This window comes from Mesoplodon densirostris, chromosome 2 (assembly GCF_025265405.1).
Source record: "Mesoplodon densirostris isolate mMesDen1 chromosome 2, mMesDen1 primary haplotype, whole genome shotgun sequence".
In the NCBI taxonomy this organism is placed as follows: domain Eukaryota; kingdom Metazoa; phylum Chordata; class Mammalia; order Artiodactyla; family Ziphiidae; genus Mesoplodon; species Mesoplodon densirostris.
The window spans coordinates 21,031,971-21,050,836 of record NC_082662.1 but is presented as its reverse complement, the minus strand read 5'-3'; the positions used below and the strand labels follow the sequence as shown (position 1 = coordinate 21,050,836).

The 18,866-nt window shown below is 47.7% G+C and overlaps 1 protein-coding gene across 2 annotated transcripts in view; it reads right to left on the bottom strand.

The window, feature by feature from the left end:
- MAN1C1 (mannosidase alpha class 1C member 1) overlaps positions 1-18,866 on the bottom strand; it is a 135,578-nt gene that overhangs the window by 77,980 nt on the left and 38,732 nt on the right. The window contains exon 2 of one of the 2 annotated variants that reach the window (XM_060089183.1): positions 2,673-2,769. The exons of the other annotated variant lie outside the window; for it this stretch is intronic. Coding sequence (XP_059945166.1) covers positions 2,673-2,769 — 97 coding nt within the window. The remainder of the gene's footprint in view (positions 1-2,672; positions 2,770-18,866) is intronic. 2 annotated transcript variants of the gene reach the window in all.

The following is an 18,866-nucleotide window of genomic DNA, read 5'->3' as shown; positions in this document are numbered from 1 at the left end:
CCAGGCATGGCACTAAACAAGCAGCTGCTGAATGAAAGTGTAAGAAAGTCAAGACTAGCTTCTCCCTGCCCAGTGCCTGGGGCCCTACATATCCTCTTCTCCCAGGAGCCAGCCTCCCACTGCAGCTCAGTGGCTGGCTGCAGAAGGAAGGCCCTGTCTCACTGCCAGGACTGCTGCAGGCACAGGATGATCGGGTACCCAGGGCCTTAGCCAAGGCTGCTCTTGGGAGACAGGGGACCTCAGAACCCTCCATGGGCTCACCTGGGCAACTGCCAACCACACTTATTACTGTGGAAATCCTATATCACTCATATATACTTGGCCCTTTCCACGTTCCTGCACGCTCTCATAGCAACCTGAGTGTGCAAGATGAACGAACAGGGGCCCAGAGAGGTCAAGTGACTTGGCCACACAGATAGTTCAGGGCAGAGTGAGGACTCGCTCCCAGGTCTTCTGGTTCTGTGTCTCCCAGAGACACACACCCAAGACCCTAAAGGCAGCGCGTGTGCCCAGCTTATCAGGTTCCTTTGCATCATTTCAAGCTGCCCACTCTTCCTGAGGCTCAGTGACGGGAAAGGGGCCAAAGGGTTGAGATTTAAATCACAGGCCCTGAGGAATTTCAGAAAATGGGACTTGGTTTAGCCCAGTTCCTCCCAGTGGTGCTCCCCATGGTGCTCCCTCTATCCCCGTGGATGGTCGCAGCAATAGCTAAGCCCATGCTCTGCAGTTTCAGAGATCAACAGCCTCCCCCCAACCTCCACCAATTCCATGAATATCTGCACACTGTGTAGAGAGGAGAGGATTATGTCCCTCATTTATACTAGTAGCCAAAGCTCCAACAACCTTGATGAGAGCCACACCAGCCATCTTTCCCCAGGGCTGATGTGGGTGTTGGGGAAGTCTATGATCTGGACAGGTCAGGCAGCGAGCCTCTGAAACTAGAATCCACACATTTCATATCTGAGGTTAAGGAAACACTTGTCTTCCTCCCCACGACTCAGAGTCCTCTCTCAGAACCTATCCTAAGACAACGTTTTATGCACAAAGATGATAACTGCCGTGTTATTTTTTTTTATTTTTTATTTTTTTCTTTTGCGGTACGCGGGCCTCTCACCGTTGCGGCCTCTCCCGTTGTGGAGCACAGGCTCCGGACGCGCAGGCTCAGCGGCCATGGCTCACGGGCTCCGCGGCATGTGGGATCCTCCCGGACCAGGGCACGAACCCGTGTCCCCTGCATCGGCAGGCGGACTCTCAACTACTGCGCCACCAGGGAAGCCCCCGTGTTATTTTAATAGCGAAAAATTGGAAAGTACCTTTAGCGGGATGGTTAAATGAATTATGGCACATCCATGCAATAACTGCAACCATTAAAAATACTCTTTATGAAAAAATTTACACGAGTTAGGGAAACACATATGATGTAACATTCAGTTAAAAAAAAAAGAAAAGGAAGAGCATAATATTGTATATGGGTGGGGGAAGTGTACTGAAGAAAAGACTGAAAGGAAATAAGACAAGATGTCCACAGAGGCTGCGTCTACATGGTAGAACGAGTTATTTTTGGCCTGATTTACACTTTTTGATACCTTCTCTTTTCCCCTACAGCCTATGATAATCAGGGGGAAAAAGAAGCAGCAGCAGCTACCCCAAATCACACCCCCCTACCCAAGGGGAGTGAACTGTCTGAACAGCCAGAAGGGTTGGGATGCTGCCTGGTGACATGGAGGAAGGTAGGTCCTGTGTCCCTTTTCCCGTAACACAAATACTCTGCCATATGCATGGGGGGCCTTGTAAACCTGCTTTTGAAATTTTTCTGGGGATTTTCATCTGACTTAGCTCTTTGGTTCTTGATGTCAGGAGCCTGTGTCTCTAAGGGGTGGGGAATACAGGTGATGAATTTCTGTTTCCAGCTCCCCAGATAGCTGCTGTCTCGCAGGGAAGAAGGAAGCCAGGTGCCTCCAGCATCTTTTCACGTGAAAGGCCTGCAGAGAGGGGCGCTGGTGATTTGTCCGGGAATTACATTTGATATCTAAAGCCGTGCCCACAGTGAGGCACTTTGCAGTCTCTCCAGGTGAGAAGGGCTTTCGAGGCTCTGGGTGAGGAGGATCTCACGGCTGCAAAGGACAGAGATGTTGGCAAGTGTGGCTGCAGGTCAAACTCAAGCTGCCAACACACAGCAGCACCCACGCTGCTCCCTAACTGTGACTATTTGTCCACCAAGCCACCCGGCGAGAGACACACACCCAAGACCCTAAAGGCAGCGCGTGTGCCCAGCTTATCAGATACATGTTTGGTTTCTCTAGGAAAACACCCAAGATCATTTTACAGCCACCTGGAGGAGCCAATTTAAACCCAATCCTCTGTGTCCTTCAGATCTGCCCACCTTCTCCATGGCAACTAGTGTCCGTCACTCACTGCCCCCACTCACATTTCCAAGTTTGTCTGCTCTGAAAATTAACAACAGCTGCATATAAAGAAGTGTGTGAGGTGAGGGAGAAGCATGTGGGTTTCCCCCAAACCTAGAAGGCTCACAAGCCTAGACAACCCTGCAGGAAGTCAGACTTGGGAGCCCCCAGCTCTGGAGAAACAGGGACATAGCTCAGGAGGCAAAAAGTCAAAAATGAAATTCTGCTCGGCCCCCAGGGGCAGGGGGTCTTTCGATGTCAGCTCACCGAACATGTTGCCCTCGTAGCCGTCTCTTGTGAGGGGCCGGAGCTCGTTTTTCCCCATTGCATAGCGCTTGTAGCTCTGCCAGGCGAACTGCATCATCTGTTAAGAAGGACCAGAAACAGACCCTGAGCGTGGAGATTCCCAACAGCGTGGGCTGGCCACCTGGCCTTGCCCTTTGCAACAGGATTTGAAACCACATTATAAAAACAATCTTCCACATTGAGAAAGATGACTTCCTCTCACCACTGTTTTATTCATAGCTATGCCTGGAAGGCTGTTCTCCTCCGACAGCCCCACATGTCCTGCGTCTACCCATAGATGCCTCAGAGAAGGCACAAAAGGCACTAAATACACTCTAGCCATCCGTCAGGGCCAAAGTGAAAAGCCACCTCTTCCATGAAGCCTTCCCGGACATAAAGTGGCCCTCTGAAGGGAAGGAAACAAAACTCACCGAGGGATGCCTGTTAGGATCTAATAGAACCGTTCCTTGAGCTAGGGGTTGTTAACTCCATTTTGTAGATAAGGAGACAGGTCAAGACATGAGGTAACTCGCCCAGGATTACCCAGTGAGTGAGTGAGTGAGTGAGCATGCTGGGAATTGAACCCATGCCCTCTGGCTCCGAAGCCTTAGGTCTGTCCCCTAAAGTCACTGCCTGAGTCTCTTTGAACTCCTCCTGCACTTGGCTTGACCCAGGCTGGCTCTCCCAGGCCTCCTAGCACCCCGGCTGGTCACTGTTAGTTTTTGTCTTACTGGTTCTGGACCACAAACTCTTTGAAGCCAGGAACTACATTTTCTTTGCCTCAGTTCCCCCAAAGTACCCTGCACAGGGCTTGGCAATGAGTATCTGTCAGCTTTGTCACCCGGTGCATGCATGAGTTCTCACTACATTAAGGCAACTTTGTTAGCCCCTTGGCAGCATCACAAGCACACAAGCACCTTTGTCCCCTAACTGCACTTAGCACTGGAGGCTGGAGGAACGCAAGGCGACAATCTGTCCCCAGCCCTGCTCCTCCGCCCCGCCCCAGGGTCTCCCTTTTGCCTTCGATGGCAGGCTGCAGAAGAAGGACAGCAGAGCAGGCCTCTGCGGTGACCATGGGGCTGAGAAGGGAGCCAGCCGAGGCGGCGGAGGCACAGCTGAAGGACAGGCAGGTGGGAGGCAGCCTGGTGTTGTGGAAAGAACTCAGGCTTCGGGGCCGGGAGGCCCCGGGTTCTAATCCTACCTCTGCCACTATCTCTTTGCCTTTGGCAAGCAACTAAATGTCTCCAAGCCTCAGCTGCCTCATCTTTGAGATGGGAATAACAAGGGCTGCTTTGCCACAATCCTGAAAGGTTTAACTGAAAGCAAGTAGCTGGAAATGCCCAGTTTTCGACTTCACATAGCAAGTGATCAACAAACACGAGTCCTCTTTCCTGCTCGGCCTTTAAAATACCCATCTGGTTCTCCAAGCCTCATCCATCCACCCCTCCTTTCATCCACCTTATTAGTTCTCAGACTTTGGCGTGCATCAGAATCACCTGGAGAGCTTGTTAAAACAGGCTGTTGGGCCCCATCCTTGAGTGTCTGATCCAGCAGGTCTGGGGTGGGGCCTGAGACTCTGTCTTTCTAACACATTCTCACGTGGTCCATAGGCCACATCTGAGAACCAGCAGTCTACTATGTGTGTTTATTTATATTTCTCAGCTCACTTCCAGACACTGTCTGGCACCCTTCTGCTTTCTCCTTCCATCTCCCAGCCCACCTTCCTGCCTCGGCACTGTCTTTCTGGACATCGCCACCTGCGTTCTCCATGCTCTGCCACTCCTGGTGCCAAGGTCTAGCAGCCATCTCTTCCAGGCACACCTGGACAGTAACCATTGCCATGCTCACCACTGGGGCCAAAACACACAGACCAGGAGGGCAGACCTGACAGGTCTGTGGCCTGGGCTCTCTGCGAAATGGCAGAATAATCTAGTACCATCTCTCCATAGATGATAAAACTGAGGCTCAGAGATGGAAGGTGGTCAGGGTGGCACAGCCAGCAGGGCTGGAATACAGCTCTTTCAACTCCCAGGCCAGCAGACCCCACCCCCATGCTTGGCCTGATGTGTGGCTTCCCAGGAGACACACATGCAAATGTCACGGTACTGCATGCCAAGCACTCGACACAGGCTTTGAGCCCTGGTTCCATTCCTTGGTTATTTTCTACTTATCTTGAATTGGCAATAAGGGAAACTAATTGCCGGGTATGAGCGCTTAAGGGAGACTGGCCTCCTCCCTCAGTCTCTCTTATTCTGCGGGGGGGGGGGGGGGCTCGATTAAGTCAGTGTGAGGGGAGGGAGGGATGGGGGATGGGTAGGGGAGCAGCAGGAGGCTGTTAAAACAGAAATGACAGCAGGAAAGCAGGAGCAGAGGTCTGGAGGGCGAGGACTGCACCTTACCCCCAAACCCCACCTGCTTGAGAGAGAGAAGTGGGTGTGCAGGAGTAATTAAGAGAACCATGGGTATCTACATGTTCTCAAAGGAGCTGTCACTGCAGGGACGTGGGGATGTTGGAACATGGCCCGTTCTCGCAGTCATCCACATCAATGGAGAGGAAGGAAGGCACAAATAATCCCTGTGTCACTTGGGACAGGATTCAGAGGCAATTAGAGCTGCTCTCACACACACACGTGCACAAGGCCACACAGACCCTCGAACGCTAATCCTTGTGTCTCCCACCTCGGGTCGCAAGCCCAGGCGCTGGATAAGCGGGGATGACGGAGAAAGTCCCCAGCCAGGTGGTCCTCACTTCTCTTCCTAATGCGCCCCAACCTACCAGTTGTCCTAGCCTGTGCTCCCCCGGACCCCTCCCTCCACTTTCCTGCCAACTGCTTATCTTCCTTCAACTCTCAGCTGAAAGGACACTTTTGCAGGGAGTCCTCCTCCCCAGCCAGGCCCCCACGACCTCCTCACATTCCTGATGTCAGGTCCCACAGCAGCCTGCAGTTAAGCTTTTATACCCGCAACTATTTGGTCAGTGCCCCCATCCCCTAGTCACTGCTGCGTGCCTGGCAACTCACCAAGGGACTGACACATAATAGGTGCTCATTAAATATTTGCTCAATGAAAGTAAGAACAAACAAGAAAATTGGCTCTGGAGCTTAACACATGGCTGGGAGACTTGACGTGTGGACCACACACATCACAGGTAAAATAGGTAATGGGTCGGGGCGATGGGGTGGGGGGGCTTCTAAGTAACAGAGGTGCTCAGAAGAAGGCAAGCGTGTGTCTCAAGGGGAGCTTCACAGGCACCCAAGTGTCCGATGGACAAGTAGGATTGTGAGGGGCACAAGAAGAGGATGACCTACAGAAAGAAAGGCTAATCTCACTCTGGAACTGGTGATATGTGCCTTGGGCAACCCCTGGACTTGGCTTTAGAGACGGACAGTCCCTGGCTTCATGTTTAGGCAGTTCTAAGGCTTCAAAGAACTCAGGCCACCTCCTGCCCCATGCAAGTTCCTTAAAAAGACTAAGTAATCTCTCTTTGAACACCCCCAGTGAAAGGGTGCTTACCTCTTTACCAGGCAGCTCATTCAATTGCAGAGTTTCACAAAGTTCTTTCTTCTTAATCGATCTAAATCTGCTTTTCCCTGCGGGCCTTGGGGAAGACAGCTCATATGCTCCCAGCACAGATCTTCATCCAGGGGGAGCCAACTCTCAAGTCACCTTAGGCTGCCTGTTGGCCGGCTGAACGGCCCAGCTCCTTCAACAGATTGCCTGATGGCAGAGCTCTAAATCCCCTGAAACTGCAGATACACATCACAACGTTTTTCCAGGGTGCCCAGACTTCATCACCCATTTGTTATGGTTGGGTTTTGGTAACAAGCAGAAACCGAAGTGCAAACTCTCCCTGGTTATATCTGGACCAGATCCTGTGGGTGTGGACTTGCCATTTGTCCCTAACAACTGCATCTCACTGGACTCTCTGTACTCATTCCATGCTGTCAGGATCTTTCCAGACCCAGATCTTACCACTCAGCGAGTGTGTGTGTCTGCGTGTTCTGGGTATCCTGCCTGCTTTCATGGGACCGCCATCTGTGTCTCCCCCAAGTTTTAGAGAGAAACATTAAATGGCTGGGCTGAGAACAGAGTTGGGGCAACAGCAGCAGGGGCCCCTCACCTGGCTCCAGCACTGCTCTTTGAGTGTCATCTGTCAACAAGTGAGGAATCTTCCAGATAATCAGTCCAAGCCCTGTGTCTCCATTTTTGTATACGAAGATATTATGAAGGACAGGACTGAAATACAAAAGCACTCTGCCCCAGTACAGCTAGTACAGAGAAAACAGATGGCTTTTTTTTTTCTTTTAAGAAAAATCAGTGGTTAGACTGGTATGATTTGTTCTTAGAGAACGCATTTTGGCTCCTATGGATCCTCATTTTTGGTTCTAAATGCCTGCAAATCACTAACTCAAAAACCTATCAGTCACACTAGGATGGCTATAATCGACAAGATGGAAAATAACAAGTGTGGGCCAGGCTGTGGAGAAGTGGAAACCTCATCAATTGCTGGTGGAAATGAAAATGGTGCAGTTGCTTTGGAAAACAGTTTGGCATAAAAAGTTAAATATGGAGTTACGATGTGACCCAGCAATTCCACTCCTGGGTGCAGACCTGTGCAGAACGGAGTTAACACAGTAGGCCTGAGACTTCTATCCCTAGAAAGGCTCTGCTTGCAAATTTGGCCCTTGGCTGGTGCCTGGGAACTTGGATTTAGTGAGTGTTCCCACCATTCTCTGATGGGTAAGGGTGGTTTACTGCACCGAGACTGTACAAACAATGTGGTGTATGCTGAACACCTGCCTTCCTTCTGGGAGTCTGGAATTTTGGAACATGTTAGGCCAAGGGTACTTACATGACCAGCCCCCAGTAAAAACCTTGGGCACTGAGTCTCTAATGAACTTCCTGGTGGATGGCGTCTCACACGTGTCATCACAGCTCAGTGCTGAAGGACTGAAGTGTGTTCTGGGGGACTCCACCCAGAGAGGACTTTTGCATGCTGGGTCTCGTTTCCCCAGGGCTTCCCTGTATGCACATTTCCCCTTTGATGATTTTTCTTTGTGTCCTTTCACTGCAGTAAATCAGCCAGGAGTAGGACTATGGGCCCTCCTGGTGAATCACTGAACCTAGCGGTGGTATTGGGTACCCTGACATACACCCTAGAAGATTAAAAACATATGTCCATACAGAAAGTTGTACACAGATGTGCATAGCAGCACTATTTGTAACAGCCCAAAAGTGGAAGCAACCCAAATGTCCATTGACTGATGAATGAACCAACAAAATGTGTATATAGATACAATGGAATATTATTTGGCCATAGCAAGGAATGCAGTGCTGATACATGCTCCAATGTGGATGAACCTTGAAAACACTGTGCTTAGTGAAAGAAACCAGACACTAAAGGCCATACAGCATATGATTCCATGTATATGTAATGTCCAGAATAGGCACACCTATAGACAGAAAGTAGGTTAGTAGTCACCAGGGGTGAGGGAAAAAGACACGGAGAATGACGGCTAATAGGTATGGGGCCTTTGGGGATGATGAAAATGTTCTAAATTGATTGTGATAATGACTGTACAACTCTGGGAATATACTAAAATCCACTGGATTTTACACTTTTTTTTTGGCGGTACGCGGGCCTCTCACCGCCGTGGCCTCTCCTGTTGCGGAGCACAGGCTCTGGAGGCGCAGGCTCAGCGGCCACAGCTCAGGGGCCCAGCCGCCCCGCGGCATGTGGGATCCTCCCGGACCGGGGCATGAACCCGTGTCCCCTACATCGGCAGGCGGACCCTCAACCACCGCGCCACCAGGGAAGCCCTGGATTTTACACTTTAAAATGGTGAATTTTATCATATGTGAATTATAACTCAGTAAAGCTGTTATTAATTTATATTTTTAAAAACTATTAATGGGGACAAATAGATAGCACATGCCATTTGATATGACACACTAAGAAGACCACATGTCGTTTCAGTGGTAATCCTGCCAAAAATGCAAACCTGAACCGAATCATGAGGAAAGATCAGACAAACCCAAATTGAGAGACAACCTACAACATGAATGGCCTTTGCTTTTCAAAAACATCAAGGTCGTGAAAGAAAAGACTAAGGAACTGTTCAGCCTGAAGGAGACTAAAGAGACATGAACTAAATGTAATACATGATCTTGGATGCGATCCTGGAGCAGAAATAATAACAACTACTATTATTATTATTACTATAAAGGACAATCATCAAGATAATTGACAAAATGTGAATGGGGTATAGGGATCAGGCAGTATTGTGTCAATGTTAATTTTCTGGTTTTACTATGGTAACGCAGAAAAGTAGAACCAACCTTTTGGAAACACACAATGAAGTATTTAGGGGTAAGAGGCATCATGCTTGCAACTTACTCCCAAATAGTTCAGAAACCTCGTGTGTGTGTGTGTGTGTGTGTGTGTGTGTGTGTGTGTGTGTGTGTGTGTGTAGAAAGAGAGAGAGAAGAGTGTACACAAAGCAAACAGGGTAAAACACTAACATTTGAGGAATCTGGGTGAAGGGTAAATGTGAATCTTTGTAGTATTTTTTGCAACTTTTTTAAAAGTCTGAATTCTTTTTAAAAAAATATTAGGGAACGTTACAGGATGTTGATGTCATTTTCACCCAGATTTATACATGACAGAATTCTGTTTTCCCCACTTGTATAAATTATGATAGAATGTGCTTGTTGCCAGTCTCTTTGTGGCTCCTCTTACCCCTCGGTTCCTCAAAAGCCCTATTGGGCTTTCACATTCCCCTCACCAAGCCTGTCCCGCCCACGCTGGTCAGAAGATGGAGCAAATGAGGAACCAACAATTTTGGTTTCTCCTTTTATAATTATATTACCATGTTCAAATGAGGTGCCCATCCTTACTCTGTTCTTCCTGCTCCAAAAATAAACTAAAAGGCACCTTTTGTGGTTCTAAGCATTTTCCAGAAGTTCCAGCCCAGTCTGGGCTCAGCCCCCCATGCCCTTTTCTCCCACCTCTGGGTCACTGCTTTCACTTGAACTCAGTTCTGTGCCCTGTACTTGCCTCTTCTGCTTACATCCTTTCCGATAGTTTAAAAAAATAAGGTTGATCTGTCTATCTATCTATCTATCCATCCATCTACCTACCTACCTACCTACCTACCTATCGTTTAATGCATCCAAGGTATACAAGCGCATTGCAGAAAAACAGAGAGAAAGAAAATAATCATCTATCATTTAAGTATTATAACCACTGTTGCCACTTTGGTGTCTTTCTTTCCACTCTTTTTCATTTATCTTTGCTTCTTCCAGTGATGATGACATAAACATCTTCCATTTTATTACAAAGGCTTTGTAAACATCATTTTAGATAGCTATATAATAACTTCGCAAGTAGGTTCAGTATCATTTACTCAACCTTCCTCCCATATAATTGTACATGTCAGTGGTTTCTATTTTGGGGCTATTGTAAATAATGCCATAATGGACATCTTTGTGCACACTCCCTTTTCTATATTTCAGGTAAGTTCCTTAGGCCAGAGCCTCTAAGAAATTGCTAGGAAAAAAATTAAAAGTTATTAATAAGTACGTTCCCTTTTAAGGATTAAACCCAGACAGCTAGTTTTGCCCACTGCTGTGCAAAACTTGAATAGGAAAGCATATAACAATTTCGTGACAACACATAAAGTAGTTCACTTGGGAAGATAAAACTAACATCATGAATGATCATTGTGCATATTTGTGCAGCTCTCTGCACACTTTCTCTCATTTGATCAGGCAGTTCAGTGGGCTTGACAGGATAGGTATTGTTCCCAATTAAAAATAATCATGCAAGGGCTAAAGTATGAAATGTAAAGTATGAAACGGGTATTAAAAATTGTGTTTCCGAACGTTTAGTGATATAAACTAAATATCACTATATAGGGAGAGACACACAAAGATGTTCATTATATAATATTAGTTGGAAAAGCAGAATACCAAGTTATATGGTATGAAGATCACTGGACTATGTATGAGTGTTTTAAAGGAAAAAAAAAACTGGAAGGAAATGCACAAAAATGCTGACAGTGGTTATGTCAGATACTGAGAGGTTTAATGGTTATTTTTTTCTTATTATTGACTTATATTTTCTGGATTTTCTATAATGAATATCTAGAAATGTTTGTAAGGTGAAAATGAAAGATTGTTAAAATGAAAAACATAAGGAAGAAATGTTATAGTGCTACTTCTAAAGCCTGAAGGGATTGTGTAGGTGGTCGGCCTTGGGGTGGATGGGAGGGAGGGAGTTTTGATAGAGGAGAAGGCCTTTTCAGCCAGGAGTCAGAAAGGGGGCCAACCAGCAAGAGAAGTGAAGCAGCTGATGGGGGTTGGGGCAGCCTGAGCTACAGAAAGAGAAATCAAGAAGGTGGCTCTAAGAATCAAGAGACACGAGAACTAAACACCTCTGCCCCCACTGGGTTCTAGAAATACACACCAGGCAGTCATCATTTTCTGTGTGTGTGCACATGTGTGTGTGCATGCATGCGTGTCCATGCTAGAGACAGGAGCTCTGGATGGGCTGGAAGCCCCTCCCTTCCAGCAGTCTATGCTTTATAGATTCAAAGAATATCTAACAATAGATCACAAAGCCTTCCCTTCACCGAGCTCTGCAGAGGCAGGAAACAAAGCTCCAGTGAGAGGCAGAGCAATCAGAGCAGAAGCCTAAGACACCTCTTCAGTTCTTTCTCAAACAAAAGCTGTTCTTGTCCACCTGAACAAATTGCAATGACATGAACTCTTAAAATGAAAAATATTTACTAATTTGAGGCAGACATTATTTTGTTTAAGATGTTCTTTCTACCTGTCTCAGAGCTCTAGAACCCTCTCCTGCAGAAAAGTGACTAGAATCCACTGCATTGCCCACCCCAGGGGGACAAAGACACCCACCCCAGCCTGAGGAGCCTCAGAATGATGGAGCCAAGAAATGATGCGTTTGAGAAGAGGAAGAAATAGGAATACTGGTGGACCGCCTTGAGAGTGGGAAACTGAATAGAAAGTTTGCATTGGAAAGTTCTTTGGCAGCAGCTAGGGAGAAAGGAGCGATCATTGAAAGAGTGAGACATTCTCCCCTTTTAAAAATAAAACACGCGGACTTCCCTGGTGGCGCAGTGGCTAAGAATTCGCCTGCCAATGCAGGGGACACAGGTTTGAGCCCTGGCCTGGGAAGATCCCACATGCCGTGGAGCACCTAAGCCCGTGTGCCACAACTACTGAGCCTATGCTCTAGAGCCGGCGAGCCACAACTACTGAGCCCACGTGCCACAACTACTGAAGCCCGCGCGCCTAGAGCCCATGCTCCGCAACAAGAGAAGCCACCACAATGAAAAGCCTGCCTTCCGCAACGAAGAGTAGCCCCCGCTCACCGCTGCAACTAGAGAAAGCCCGCGCGCAGCAATGAAGACCCAACGCAGCCATAAATAAATAAATAAATAGGTAAATAAACCAAAAAAATAAAAAATAAAACATGCACACAGACAGGATCAGGTCCGGCAATGACCCAGAAACACAGTTGCAACATCTCAAAGCTGCCAGGAAGGGAAATGGATTTTCCCAGTCATTAAAGACAAGTGCTCACACAGTGACTTGCAGCCTTATTGGTGTCTCCCAGCAGTGACACCTGGCCCGTCTGCAGGGGCTGAGTGGGAAAGGGCTTGGTCTCTAATGATCCCAGGATCTAATGACCACACAGATAAAGAGATTAGAATGTTACAGTGATTTTTTTCTCCTTCACTTTCAGCACAGCCCAGGGAAACAGCTGACAGCTTGGTACCTAAAACCATCCACATTAGATTCCTCAGTCCACCCCCTTCTATGGGTGCCCCACAAAATGATCTGACTGACAACTGCTGATGAGACATCTGTGAATGCACATAACCCCTGGCCTATAGTTCAGAAGCGGATGCAGGATGGGGTTTGGTTGTGCTGAGGGGTGGAGGGGTGGGTGGGGAGTAGACAGGGAGGTGCTGCCTCTAACCCTTTCACTTCTGGGTTTGCTTGAGCTACTGAAGGACAAATGTAGGAAGTGCAAATGTGATATGACTTCTGACCTACCTGAGGTCCAGAGAGCACGCCCACATCCTACCCAGGATGGGATTCAGATTTGAGCAGTCTCAGAAATCTCACCCCATCTGCAGCTGTTCTAAGGCACCATGGCTGAGAGTGTGGGACCTGGAGGCAGACAGACCCTTGCTATTCAGTGTGGTCCAGGGACCAGCAGCTGGGCATACCCAGGGAACATGTTAGGAATGCAGCATCCTGGGCCCCACCCCAGACCTGCTGAATCAAAGCCAGCATTTTAACAAGATCCTCAAGTTATCCAAATGCACATTAAAGTTTGAGAAGCTGCTCTAGGGCTCTGCTACCTACTGGCTGTGCAGCCTTGAGTGAGTGACTTAACCTCTCTGCGTCTCAGTTTCCTCATCTGTAAAAGGACAGGAATATTTAATCCTTATAATAACCCTGAGATTAAATAAGATAACACTTGCCGAGTGCTTAGCACAGCAGCTGGAACATAGTATGTGCTCAGTAAAAAGCAGCCATAGGATGACTGCTACACTATTAATTTATCTACTAAGTATCTCTTCATCCATTTCTCTCTGCACCACCACTCTAATCCATACCACTCCCATCTCTTCATGGGACTCCTGCAGCAGCCTCCTAACTGGCCTAGAGGAGTTCTCTCTGGCCTCCTACATGGTTCAACCACACTGCAGCCATGGTGATTATTCCAAGGACAAATTTATTCATATCTTTACCCCACACCCAACACACACTTAAACAGTTCCATCAGATATAAAGATCAAACTCAGTAAGGCCCATCAAGCCTTGTAGAGTCCACCCATTCATGCTTCCAGTGTCAGCTTCTCCTCCCCATCTCTGCCCAGCCGTACTAGCTTTCTTTCTCAGTTCCTCAAAGAGCAATGCCTCCTCCTGCCATGGGGCCTTTGCACACGATAGTCCCTCTCCTTGGACCACTCCTCGCTCTACATTTTTCCTGGTAAATTCTACTCATCTTTCAGATCTCGGCTTAGTTTCCATGTCCTAGAGAAGCCTGACCTCCTGGACTGCGTTGAATCTTCCTATTATAGAGGATTATTAAAGTCAGAATTTTACATTCATTGCGTGATTGGTTAATTAGTATCTATTCCTCCCACACCCAGAACACAGGCTCCATTTGCTCACGATTGCTCCCCAGCACCTAACATATTGCCCAGCACATAGAGGTCCTCCATAAAAGTATGTTGAATAAATATCTGAGGATGGTGACAACAGAGGGGGAGCTTCCTGGGGCTGCTAGTGCTGTGAGAACCAAGGGGAAAGGGGGATGCCTGGGACAGAAACACCTACTGCCTGGTGGAGTTGCCTCAACAAGGGTCTTAGAAGGCCCAGTAAGGGAACAGCTCCAACTGTGAGGCCACAGGGATAGCAAGAACGGGTGAGACACATTCCCATGGGACACTTTATGACCTTGGTGCAGAGTCTGCAGATGAACAAAGGGAGCTGATGGAGAAGGTCACAAGCAAATTGAGCTCTGCCACTGCACTGAGATTGGTTCCCTGACTGCAAAGTGAAGGGTCCTCCCCACTCTCTTCTGTCAAAGCCTGGGCATCAGGGTGGAGGCGGGGAGATGGGGAGTTGTGGACAAAGATGAACAACAGTATGAAAGACCTCAGCACATCCGTGAGTGAAATTCCAAGGGGAAATGGTTCAACAAGGCCATTTTGAAGAAACTGAGTATAAAAATAGCCTATGTGTAGGTAGCTCTACTATTTCCAAAGTGCTTTGCCTTCCTGATTTGAGCCTTATGGTCCTGTGAGTGAGGCAGGGTGGGTGTCATCATCACTCCCATTTTACAGAAAAAGAAACTGCACTTCCACATACATACACTTATGGAATGTATAGCATGTGACAAACACCATGAAGAGGGCTTTTATATGTATTAGCACGTGCAGTTTTCACCACAGCTCTGAGAGGTCCTCTCAAGGAGGAGGTAAGGCATGGTAGTTAAGAGCCTGGCTTTGGATCCCAGCTTTCCACAGCTGTGTGTCCTTAGGCAAGATACTTGACCTCTCTGTGCCTCGATTATCTCATTTGTTTAAAGATAAGGATACTGTTATATTATGCTTAACCAGTGTTTTCCATGAGTCATCAGTGTGTTCCATATATGTTAACTCTTTAATTGTCACACTAATTTTATAAGATTAGTCTATCATTGCTCCCATTCTCATATGAGGAAACTGAGGCACGTGCCCAAGTGTCACAGCAAGCAAGTGGCAGAGCCAGGATTTGAACCCGGGCAGTCTATGCTCTTGTCAGAATACTCTATGCTTCTCATAGAATGGAGCAATTACCATGCCTGCCTCCAATGGGGCTGCAAGGATTGCAGTCATCCCTTGGTATCCAGGACCCCCCACTGATATCAAAAACCATGGATGCTCAAGTCCCTTATGTAAAATGGCTTGGTACCGTTGGTCCTCCTTATCCTTGGGTTCTGCATCTGTGGATCCACCAACCTCAGATTGAATTTCGGTTGGTTGAATCCGTGGATGCAGAACGCATGGATACGGAGGGCTGTTTGTAATTACAATGCAAGGCATTCGGCACAGCTCCCGGCACATAGAAAACTCTGTCGTAAGTATTAGCACTTGTGGTCTGTGGCCCTGAGATCCACATCATCTTCCCATGTCCAGAAACATCAGCACCATCCACCTGAAACCTCAGAGCCCTCTGGAGTCTCCTTCTATTCCACACCTCACGTTCACTCTCCAGCAATCCTGTCGACAACATCTCTGATTCACCCCTTTCCCATCCCCCTCCCAGTCCACCACTGTCCCTGGACCTCAGTATGGGCTCGCCGCTTCCTCTCAGGCACCCCTCGCCACATCCCTTCTCTATACAACCAACAGACTAAGCCCTTTAAAAATGCAAGCCATCAAATGTCATTCCTCTGTGTAAGAGCATCCAAGAACTCCCCAAGGCACCATGCCTGAAAGGCCTGCCTCTGACCTCTCCCCAGGCCCCTTCCCACTCTCCACGCTTTAGCCACAGGGGCCTCTGGACAATACCTCAAACTCACACAGCACCTTCCCACCTGGGGTCGGCAGAATAACGGCCCCCAAAGGTGCCCATGTCCTAATCCCTGGAACTTGTGAGTATGTGTGGTAAAATGGAATTACGGTTTCAGATGGAATTAAGATTACTAATCAGCTGATCTTGAGGTGGGGAGATTAGCCTGGATTATCCAGGTGGGCCCAATGTAATCACAAGGGTCCTTAGAAGTGAGAGAGGGAAGAGGCAGGAGAGTCAAAGTGGTGAGATGTGAAAAAGACTCCACTGGCCATTGTTGGCTTTGAAGATGGAGGAAGGGACCATAAACTAAGGAATCCAGGGGGACTCAAGAAGCTGGAAAAGGCAAGGGAATGGATTTTCCCCTAGAGCCTCCAGAAAGGAAGGCAGCCTAGCTAACATCTTGATTTTAGCCCAGGAAGACTCATTTTAGACTTCTGATCTCCAGACTTGTAAAAGAATAAATTTGTGTTGTTTTAAGTCACTAAGTTTGTGTGATTTGTGAGTACAGCAATAGCAAACTAATATACTACTTCAGGGCCTTAGCATTTCCCAGTGAAAAACTGAATGAACAAAACCCACCAAACTTCCAATGCACTTTCACTCCACCGTAGCCCTTTTTCTACATAAGGAATTCTGATACTCTGGAGCAGAGGTACCAGCATTCTGGAATTCACTGTTCCACAGCCCCTTGCTATCCATCAATGACAGTACTTAAGACTTCTGCAGGATAATAATTTCTTTCATGTCTCTTCTCCTGCCCTTGAGCTCTGTGACCCAATGCATCCCCAATCCCTGGCATGAGGCTGGCCCAACAGAGGAAATTAACATAGCACATTAGTAATAATAATGGCTACATGTGTTACCTCTATTATCCAGTAGTGGACATGTACTGCACACCCAGCATGTGCTGAGCACTGGGCCAAGCCTTTCAGAAGCATTTCATCCTGCACCACAACCCTGTTAGGATGGGTTACCGTTGTTAACCCTATCTTACAGGATGAAGCAGTTGAGTCCTGGAGGGTTAAGTAACTTTTCCAAAGATGCAGAACAAATAGTGGCAGAGCCAGGCAATGGATGCAAGAGGGCAACTTGGGGGTCTGAATGCTTAACCATGACAGCACACTGTTTCCCACTCCACAACCCTACGAGGTAAGATTAGTGTCTCCTTTTCCCAACATTTGGGGCCAGGCAGCTGGCAAGTGGCAGAGCCAGTGTTTGAAGCTGGGGTCTGACTGATTCAAAAGGCTGTGTCCCTTCCATCTCACTAGGCCGCTCCACTGTCCACTGAATGAATGAACAAAACATCAACCCAGCACCTCTGGACGGCACGTGGCACACAGAATCAAAATGAGGACTGGCTGCTGCCAACTGCCATGTGGCCCATCCTGAGGCCTGCTTCTTTTTGAAAACGAGAACCGTCCAAATTTCCAGTTCCCGAAGGCTCAGTTCGCTAGAAGGGAGGGATGACCTGCTTTAAAGCTGCCCCAGCAGAGGCTGGGGTCTCTGGAAACACAAAAGAGGCAGAACCAGTTCTTTCGCCTGAATGTTAAGAATTTTTTTAAAAGAAAGGAAAAAAAAACCATGTTTACGTGAAAAAAAGGAAAATACCAAAGTGAGTGGCAGGGAGACATTAACTGGGCCATGGAGAGAAGTAATCTCTGTTGCCAGGTTGCCTAGAGAGGTAACACCATTGGAAATCTGGAAGATCAGCCTTGATAAACACTTTCTAAAGGGTGTTAGTGGCATCTGTGAGAGCAAGGGGCCTAGGTGACCTGTCTCAAGGCCTTTGGGGTTCTCATGGAGGCCCTCAGCTGAGGATGAGAACAAAAGGCTTCAGAAGGGCAGGAGTCTTGTCTTCTAGGCAGTGTTACCATCTCTTTTTTTTTTTTTTTTTTTTTGCGGTATGCGGGCCTCTCACTGTTGTGGCCTCTCCCGTTGCGGAGCACAGGCTCCGGACGCGCAGGCTCAGTGGCCATGGCTCACGGGCCCAGCCGCTCCGCGGCATGTGGGATCTTCCCAGACTGGGGCACGAACCCGTGTCCCCTGCATTGGCAGGTGGACTCCCAACCACTGCGCCACCAGGGAAGCCCAGTGTTGCCATCTCTTGAAGAGCCAGCTCTGGGTACAGAATCCTTGGGACCCTATATTTAACTCATGCATGTAGAACTACGTGAAACTGTCTATATTCTCCTTGGAGCCGAAAAAGGATTAGTACTACTTTCCTCAGAGATACCATTCCTGGACCCAAGAAGGAGGCCTGAAAACCTCTGGACATGTGTGGGCAGTGAAGGGCCCTGTTTCTCGCCCTGTACAATTGTTACTGTTAAGGATTGGAGAATGAGCTAGTATTTATTGAGCACCTCCATGTACCAGCCCCTGTGCCAGATGTTACCGTTACTTTGTCTCATTTAATCCTCCATTGCTCCTCTGGGAAGTAGCCCATTTTATAGATAAGAAAACTGAGACTCAGAGAGGTTCAATAATTATTCCAAAGGCACACAGCCAATAAGTGAAGGATTTGGATTCAAACCTAGGTCTGATTCCAACCTTTGCCTCTTCCTGTTCTTTTCTCAACTTCCCCTCACCTGACATCCATTTTTAAAAAGTGTGTTGAGCATCTACTAGGTACCCCATGTTCTGGTACATGCAGCAGTAAACAAGACAGGCAAGGTTCCTGCCTTCATGGCTCGTATAGTGTGGGGAGATGGACAATAAGAAATAAGCAGGGTAATTTTGAATAGTGATAAGCACTTTGAAGAAAAATCAAGCAAGAGGGGGAGAAGATGACTGAGTGGGTGGAGGTGGCCAAGGAAGGCCTCCAAGTTGATAACTGAGCTGAGATCTTAATGAGTATCTGAAAAAAAAAAAACAACTCCTCCTGTTTCCCACGTGTAGCCTGAGACATGCATTTGACTTTTCTCTTTATTCCCCCTGGGGCCCCATCAGCGGAGATTCCAAAGTACATATTTTCTTTTTTGGCTAGAAAGCCTTGTACAACCCACTGATAAGGTTACCCGTTCACACCAGGAGAAAGAATTTCAAAGCAGTAAACAGACCTGTTCAGCCTTACAAACA